This window comes from Lactuca saligna, chromosome 2, assembly GCF_052625555.1.
Source record: "Lactuca saligna cultivar CGN05327 chromosome 2, ASM5262555v1, whole genome shotgun sequence".
Lineage (NCBI taxonomy): Eukaryota > Viridiplantae > Streptophyta > Magnoliopsida > Asterales > Asteraceae > Lactuca > Lactuca saligna.
The window spans coordinates 23,414,614-23,424,256 of NC_136418.1; the positions used below are offsets into that span (position 1 = coordinate 23,414,614).

At 33.6% G+C, this 9,643-nt stretch overlaps 1 protein-coding gene across 1 annotated transcript; it reads right to left on the reverse strand.

Moving 5' to 3' along the window:
* Positions 1-330: 330 nt before the first annotated feature.
* On the reverse strand, positions 331-3,344 carry LOC145030764 (uncharacterized). The gene is made up of 3 exons (XM_078979175.1): positions 1,239-3,344; positions 992-1,135; positions 331-693 (listed from the first exon to the last, which is right to left on the reverse strand). Exon 1 carries the CDS (start codon positions 3,011-3,013, stop codon positions 1,334-1,336), a length of 1,680 nt encoding a protein of 559 aa, XP_078835301.1. The 5' UTR covers positions 3,014-3,344; the 3' UTR covers positions 331-693; positions 992-1,135; positions 1,239-1,333.
* Between the last annotated feature and the right edge of the window lie 6,299 nt (positions 3,345-9,643).

A 9,643-nucleotide genomic window follows, 5' to 3' on the forward strand; every position in this document is an offset into this window, starting at 1 on the left:
TATATATATATATATATATATATATATATATATATATATAATTGTCAAGACTACAATATAAAGTTTTTTTATCGTGGAAATGGTTATTGAGGATTTCTACAACAAAAAATTTATTATCTTTTTTTTTTATTTTTTTGTAGATGAAATCAGGTCAAAAAAATTGTGCCAATTTTGCATGTAAAAACTAGGAAATTTGTGGTTTTTCAAAAAAAAAAAAAAAAACTTATTAACGATTTATGTCAGGTATTTTGATTTAAAAATAAATAACTGAAAATTAACTAGTTAACATGATTGCAATGATATAAATATACTATTGATAAATTATCCAAATATATAAATCAGCTCTTTCATTTACTTTCTCAAAACACGAATGGAATTCAATTCCAACACGTAGCTCCAAATCCAGGAGCAATTCAAATCCAATTCCATTCTTCTGTTTTACTAACAGAACAAAATCCTCTCATCAAAATAAATAAAAGTAAAAAAAAATCTTTTAACTATAAGTTGAAATCTAAAAACTACTCAATTCTTTTTCGACTAAACACATAACAAATCACAATCCCCTCATATTCAAAATCGTGTAACAGATTCCATTCTTTCAAATAACATTCTGCAAACCAAATGCCACGTCAGCATCTAGATTTTTCGATATATCATTCTTTAACAAGTTGAAATCTGGGTTTTTTATATCACCTGGAATAAATGGAATTTAAATAACAAATGTAAGTATTTTGCCATCTTGCAAATTATGGAGAATAGCAATGTCCTTTATTATTTACCCACAAAAGCAATGTACTCATAATAACAGCATACTTATACTTTTTAGTTTTTAGTTTTTACACATAATAATAGCAACTTTTGCTATCGATAATCTTACAAATTGCTATAATTAGTAAGGATTTATAAGTATATTGCTATTATGGGTAAAAGAGTAAATTACATTGCTATTTCCTAATCTACCCTAAATTTAACTAAGTCTTTGGGGCTTTACCTGAACAACTCAAGCAACAAATAGTCCTTCACTTTGTATCCCCCAACCTCTTCATGCATCAAGTCTTCTGATAAAAGATATTCTAATATTTGCCCATGTGCTAAAATCCACCATTTTTGTGGTGAAAGTCAAACGAGAGTTGACCTGTAAAAGAAACATTCAAAGGTTAAAATTGGAAACTAATTTGTTCTTAAAAAGTAAAATTTCATAACTATAAACATATGTAAAATGTAATACTTTTGGATACCTGATAATGCCAAGTGTTAAGCCATCTTGCATACTCTGATGACCTCTCGAGGACAAATACGTCCAAAATGCAACTTCAAAACGCCACATCATCAGTCACACAGCCACAGGGATACCCAAATTTTTACTGATAAAACCATCTTTTTCCATCAAGGGTACCCCTAAAGCAACTTTCTTTATTTCATAAGCTTCTTTAGGCATTCCAGCTTTTAAAAGGCGTGACACCAATGAATTCACAGTAATCGAATCAGGGGCACATTCGTCTTTTACCATCTTCTCAAAAAGACTTATTGCTTCAACCATTCGCCCTTTCATACAATGCCCTATTATTAAAATAGTAAATGTCAACTTATCAGGATTCACTTTTTTCTCCTCCATTTCTTTAAAAATCACATTGGCCTCATCCACATTTCCCCTTTTACAAAACCCATCAATCACAGGGTTGTAGATGAAGGCTTTAGGGGCAATATCGTCTCTTTTATTCAATTCTTGTAAAAGATCATGTGCTTCATTTAATCTACCTTCTTTACACAAAGCATTGATGAGTATTGAAAACGTGCGAATATTGGGGTGTAAATTTCTTCTACTCATTTCATCTAAAATCTTGAAGGCTTTTGAGACTTCACCTATGCGACAATGGCCATTAATGATAGATGTGAAGGTGATAACATCGGGTTTACAATCAAAATCAAGCATTTTTTTATAAAAACTTGATAAAGAAACCATATTTCCAATTTTTCCAAACCCATCAATCATAACATTGAAGGTGAAATTGTTGGGTTTGATTCCAAGATTGATCATATCATCAAAGAGGAGTAAAGCCTCTTGCATCTTACCTAGTTTTTTGTACCCTTCTATAACTGAAGTAAAAGTCACAACATCTGGTGAACATGAAAATCCATCTATAATCAACATTTCTTGCAATAACTCGTGTGCTTTTTTGACATTTCCAACACGAAAAAATCCATCCAAAAGGGTATTATAGGTGACTTTATCAGGAAAACAATCAAACTCCTTCATTTGATTGAAAAACTCAAAAGCTTTGTTAACCTTTCTAGCTTTGCATAGACCAGAGATGACTATGTTAAAAGTATAAGCATCAGGGGAATAGCATTGTGATCTTAGAATTACTTTTTCAAAGAAAGATACAGCTTCATCCACCTTGTTGATCCTTATTAAGGAACTCAGAAGTCTGTTAAACACAAAACAACTGAGGGGATCATCTTTTTCTGATCTGTATTGAGAATAATCACTAATCAACTCCATGGCAACTTCAAGTTTACCAGAAATGATAAATGATGTAATTACAAACCCTAAAAGAGAACTATCTGGTGACAGGTTATCAATCCTCATTGAATCGATTACTAGTTTGGCTGCATCAGGAACACCCGATTGACAAAATGACCTTACAAGAAAACTATATGTTTCAAAGGAATGAACAAGATTCAACGTAACCTTTGTATACTCTAAAAACCTAAAAGCCAAATTCGGGTTGTTCCAGTTAGTATTCATATGCTCCATAACAGTAAAAGCAATCGAGGAATCTAATTTCTTTTGAAGATAATCGGAAATGCGAACTTCTGTCACTGAGGATTTACGTCGAACATATAGAGTGCATACAACCTTAACGAACCAAACGGAGGCTGCGCCTCCGGTTTGGCGTTGATATTTCGAGATCGAAGAAAATTTGGAAGCCCATTGAAGCTTAGAGACGGTGAACAAATAGATTGGAAAAATATGGGTTCTTGGGAAATGATTGGGCAACCTCAATGGCATTGTTCCTAAGCTAATCTGCTAATGGAAAGTGAAGGATTCGCAAAGATTTTCACGTACCCTTCAATCTAGAATCAGCAAATATAGCACCTGAAGATTGAGTCAGCCACTCCGTCCCCATCTAAAACCATAACAAAGGGTTGGCAAGTTTTGTGTGTGAATTGATGAAGAAAGCCGACCCATCGAATCAACCATCATCGATGTCAAACCCTCATCGAAAATTTCAGACCAAGCCTAATCCATTATTGTAGCCGTGAATGAATGAATCGGCTGTAGGTCTCTGCAGGTCGGCCGAGCTCAGGTGAAGGTCGTACCAGGCAACCTTCGGGATGCTAGGTTCCGTGAAGAGAAATGAGATTGGGCTAGCACAGCCCAAATACCTTCTACGTCAACAATTGGGCTTACAATGGGAAAATGGCCCAAACCTGATACCCTTGGGCCTTGGTTATTAGATCCACTTACCCGATTCGTCTCAGATTCTTCGACAGCTCTGGTATTTTTTCGGTTTTTGTCAAGACCGGACAGCTATGGTGTTTGTCTTTTTGTTTGGGTTGGAGTTTTTTCTAGTGGTTTTGTTTCATAATACTAAAATAAAAAAACTTCAACGTTTCATTAATATCAAAAAAATTATTAATTTTTTATTAAATTACATAATTTGTAAAAATATAACATATGAAACTACATAACTTGCACCAATTCATGTCTCAACACGCCTCTTTTCGCACTTAAAATTATGACACTAAGAGAGAAAAAAACAAGACTACGAAGTTATGATGTCAAGGTTTAAGCACTTCATGAAACGAGTTCACACACAAAGTAATAATGCAAAGGAAATGCAAGAACAAAATATTTAACTTGGTCCACACGATCAAAATGATCGGCTATATCCACAGACAAACACGGGATAAATGTTTTATTGATACTATCAAATTACAGTTATTGTATCAATTTTTCTTAGTGCACGTTACACGAATTCAAGTGATCCATATATACTAGTAGGGTGACATAATATCTGCCATCTGCTAATAAGGTCAAGTGACCAAGCCAATAAACTATGAGGAATCTACCCTTGCCCATGCAAGGGTGCAGCTCTCTTTGACCCCCGGTACGCTCTTTTAGTATAGAGACTTCATGCTTGGTTTAAATGACGAATCAGACTCCGCAACTTAACATATGATACTAGATTAGATCATGAGTACCCCAAGCCATTTTGGCTATGACTTTGTATTGATCAAGCTTTTCACTTTCTTGCCACCATTTTAAGATATAGATATCAAAGTTCTCATTTTTTTTCCAGAGTTGCATTACAAACGTGATTGGTTGATTTATAAATTGAAAGTTCGTGTAAATAAGTTTGATATATTGAACATTTTTATTGGGAATAGTTAGTAAACCAATAGGTGCTTATAGATTGAGCGTTTTCGCAAGTGGGTACCTACTGTCACCTACGAAATCTAGTACCAAATGCTACAACCCCTAATTTTCGGGCTATAAACATAAAATAAAAAAAAATATAAAAAAAATAAAAAAAAAAAATAAAAAAAAAAACGTAGATAAATAACGAAATCTAGTACCAAATGCTACAACCCCTAATTTTCGGGCTATAAACATAAAATAAAAAAAAATAATTAAAAAATAAAAGTAAATAAATAAATAAATAAATAAAAACGTAGATAAATATGAATAACTAACTGATTGAGGAAGATCCTTATCCTTTTCATCCATTGTTTTTAGAAGAATTTGTGTACTTTAGAAAAAAAATTTGTGTTAAAACGAGAGGAAATAACTTTTTATCTATTTATATGTCCGTAGAACTGAATCAGGCCTTATGCCAATGATATTTTGGCAGTCCATAAAATTTTCACATTCAAAAGTTACATTTTCACAGTCAACTTTTTTAAAATACGTTTTGGGAAAATAAGACAACAAGCAACGTTGATTTTCATAGATGCATCATGCGAAGATTGTGTCTATTTTGGACACTTATTATTTTTTATTTTATTATTTTATTAAAAAACAATGAAAAAAAGATAGGTTAATTTTTTTAGGTTTGTAACATCCTCATTCGAAAAGTTTGTAATTCTAGGATTGTGGACAATAAATGGATCAAGTAAATGCATTGGGCTTCAAGGGAATGGGTTTTAGATCTTATCGAATAATGATAATGTTGGATAAGTGATTAAAACCTTGGTTTGTGTCTTGAAGTCAAAGGGTAAAATAGGAAAATGATGTTTCAAAAATCTTTCATGAATTAAGTATTTTAGTTTGGTGTGTTTTATGTCATACCCCCGAACCAGACGGCGGAAACGTCCGGGGGCTTGTGCGTGACTTCATCTTGAAATATCATTACAGTGAATATAATTGAAACATAACATCATCATCATCACACATATAATATAACAACATTCATTGTTTACATCGAGTATTGTATTTGAATATTACATGCCAAAATAGTAAGAGTATGATGAAACAAAATATAACATAATATCCATTAGTTTGTTTCATTCATCCTGCTTCAACGGTTTTTTGAAAATACAAATTATTTTGAAAACCAGAAAACGGTCAACATAAAAATATTGGTGAGTTCATAAGCATATTTGTGAAAATGATTTGTAAAACTTTGAAAACCACCAGAAAATCCTATATTTTCTGCAAACTGTTTAGTATGTTTGTGTCAGATCTTGTATTAATGCATATATGTTATTGTTTATTTTTCTAAAAATGGTAAAGAGAATGTAGAGAGAATGTAAAGAGCATGTAAAGAGAATGTTCTCAGACAACCCGATGTTGTCTGTAAAAGAGAAAGCTCCCATACCAACCCCCGAGGTTGAGTACTAGTACGATTATGTTTCCGAGTAATCCAAGAGAAAAGAGAATGGTCTTCCGTAAACTTCATAACGTTAATTCCTCTAAGTGAGCCGTCATAACCATACTAAATAATGACAATTTCGCTTGTCTCGGCGTTGTTGGACGCCGGTTTTGATTATTGATTATAAGGTTTTTGTCACCCTAGACTGAGTTAGTCTAACTGTAGCGAACAACTCAGGTGTGGGGTGTCATCCCCATATAGATCTATACACAAATCCCCGCTCTCCTTCCAAGAGATTCTGGTTATAACTACAGGCTACGATCGTACACTTAATAGGTGCCAACCGACAAAACTCACAAGATCCTTAATCGAATTTACAGGAAGAAAAGTATAAAGTCATTCCAGGCCCAATGAACCATGTAAGTGAACCACTAAGTCATCACTAAACATGTAAATCATTTCAAGGCCCAATTGGAATAAGATTATATAACATGGGCCCGAAATATATATGAAAGGACAACTAAGGCCCATTTCACATGTAAGGTATTTACAGGCCTAAATAGCACACAAATAGTATCCAAGGTCCGTCACACATGTTAATGGGTCAGTGAGACCCAATAAACATATAAATAGTATACAGGACCTATCACACATAAAAATGGGTCACTAAGGCCCAAATAGCACACAAATAGTATTCAAGATCCGTCGCACATGTTAATGGGTCAATGAGGCCCAATAAACATATAAATAGTATATAGGACCTATCACACATAAAAATAGGTCACTAAGGCCCAAATAGCACGCAAATAGTATTCAAGGTCCGTCGCACATGTTAATGGGTCAATAAGGCCCAATAAACATATAAATAGTATACATGACCTATCACACATAAAAATGGGTCACTAATGCCCAAATAGCACACAAATAGTATTCAAGATCCATCGCACATGTTAATGGGTTAACGAGGCCCAATAAACATATAAATAGTATACAGGACCTATCACACATAAAAATGGGTCACTAAGGTCCAAATAGCACACAAATAGTATTCAAAGTTCGTCGCACATTTTAATGGGTCAATAAGGCCCAATAAACATATAAATAGTATACAAGACCTATCACACATAAAAATGGGTTACTAAGGCCCAAATAGCACACAAATAGTATTAAAGGTCCGTCGCACATGTTAATGGATCTATGAGGCCCAATAAACATATAAATAGTATACAGGACCTATCACACATAAAAATGGGTCACAAAGACCCAAATAACCTACAATATGATTAAATTAATCCGTTTGTTAGTTTATCATTAATTTTGGTTCAAGTGTTCAGTAAATTATCATAAAAGCCCACTTTTTGTAAAAAAGACGTTCTTGGCCCAATAAGCCCTTGTTACAATTAAGGCCCAATTTTGTAAAAATAAACTTTAGTCCCCATTTTTGTACAAAAATTGCATTCATGGGTAACTTTTAATAAAAATAACATTTCTAACCCATTTTTATCAAAAATATCATTTTTGGCTTGACTTTAGTGAAAATACACATTTTTCTGGTTTTGGGATTTTATGACCTAGTTATTGGAAAATTTGTAGAAAAATCATCATAAGTCGAAATTTGGATCCGTAAATTCTGGAAGTTTGGAAATTTTGTCTACTTTTTTCAAAAAATTTCTTATAATTTTAATTGGCTTCTAACAAGTGTGAAATTGCTCACCTTCACAGGCTGGTCCGAAATTATTTCAAATCTGATAGGCGGTTTTGTAAAATTCGCCAAAAATTGTATAAAAATCTTATGAAAATGTGAGGGTAGTAATTTTAAAGGTAGAAACCTGAACTTTATGCATGTAAAACAGTTTTGAAAAATATTAACATTTAGATGGTCAAAACAGTTCGAGATTTGGACAAAACTTTCCTGTGAAAGGCTGATTTTTTAGTATAAGTTATAGATCCTTGAGCACAACACTCATTTTTGCTATTTTAAGTGTATAATTCCTAGATCTACAAGTTTATATGTAACATATGTGATAAAACATACTTTTCTCAAGGTTCTTATGAAGATCCAAGTGATAAACTTTAAGTTCTTAACATGTTTTTAGATTAATGAAGTAATCAACACATAATCACCAAATAATTCATGGAAAACACACATAGTCATGCATATACACTTAGATCTACACAAAGCAACTTGTATTCTCCCCTAAAATCATATGAAAACCGAAAACAAGGGGTATGAACTCATCTTGGAGTGATGGATCGGTTTTGATGAAGAAGTGGAAGAAGAATTTTGATCCTAGCAAACTTTCTTGAGTAGATCTTGAACTTAGATGGTTCTAAGAACATGATCCGCACAAATATGGGTGTAAGAGGAGATTTTTGAAGAGATCAAGAGGTTAAATCATAGATCTAAGCAAAAACTTACCAAAGATGATGATCTAGGTGAAGATCCTCTTGAAACTACACACCAGAACTCGAAAATTTAGAGGAAGAAGGATGAGTTCTTGAGAGCTTTCCTTGGAAGAAGATTTCGAACTTAGGTGGTTCAAGAGTGTGAAGATCTTTATGAAAATCTCTTGAAACACACACCAAGTCACGAAAATTTTGAAGAGGAAGGAGGTGAGAAATGTTTGAGAGTTAGAGAGAACTTTTAGAGATTGAAAGGGATAGAGTGGGGTAGGGTGTGACATCTCTCGGCCATAAGAAGAGAGGTAGGACGACAGAGATTAAACATTGTTGCATGGAGGGTAATAGCACTAGAAATATGTGATTACTTTGAAACATGTGGGTTAATTCTGTATTTTCAAGTTACTAGTAAAGCCCATTTCCTTTTTTTTGTTTTAATTTGGGCCGAGAATGGGCTAGGAGGAAAGGGAGTGAGATAGTTTGGGCCATCCCTTGACCTAGCTTGAAATCATGTGGCCTAAATTGTGTATTTTTCGACCCATTGGGCCTTTATGGAAGTTCAAGGCCCAAAGATGCCCATGAATATAGTTTATGGCCCATTAGATTTAATGACATCATTTATGTCGCAACATGGCCCATTATAGATAAAATGAACTATTCTACACCCAATGTAGTCAAATTAAATGTTTATTGGTCCATTAGGCCCAATAAGATGATCCTAGTCCAAATTACTTGAACCGAGATTTCTAGGGTTTTCAATCCATATGAGATGTATTGTATTAGGTTTTGAACCTAGATCAAGAGTTTAGATTCAAATGGATGGTTTTGATTAAGCATAAAGTAGGATTATCACTTAGAGTACATGCCTTAGAACGGATGATGTTTACATAAAAATAGAAATTTCCTAGATAAAAATGCTAGTTGTGACATTTTAAGTCAAAAGTAATTAGATAGGGTTGTGGGGCTCTCCAATATCTTTTTTTGCATATAAAGAACGTTGAAAACGAGGTTGAAATAAATAAGTTATGATTGTTTGAAGTTTGAGTGAAATTATGTGAAAACTCATTCTCACGGGGTGAGAAGTAATTCTCCCACGTGAGAGTCCTCACGATGTAAGAATATATTCTCACGACATGAGAACAGTGCGAGCCAAAGCCCACGACATTTTTAGGGTTTTCAAGGTATTGAAAGGTAAGGATCCATGTTTTAGGGTATTTTCTTAGCCTCCATCATATCTAGAACCTCTTGGGAGAAACCCTAGCCTCCACTTTCAAGATTTGAGCCTCCCCTCTCATCTCTCATCCATTTTTTGAGGTTTTGGTGGTTTTGAAGCAATGTTTTCATGCAAGATTGATCCTTGAAGCTTGGTAATTGGAGATCTCAACTTTCATCTATCTTCTAGACCTTTGTAAGTTATAAAGTTC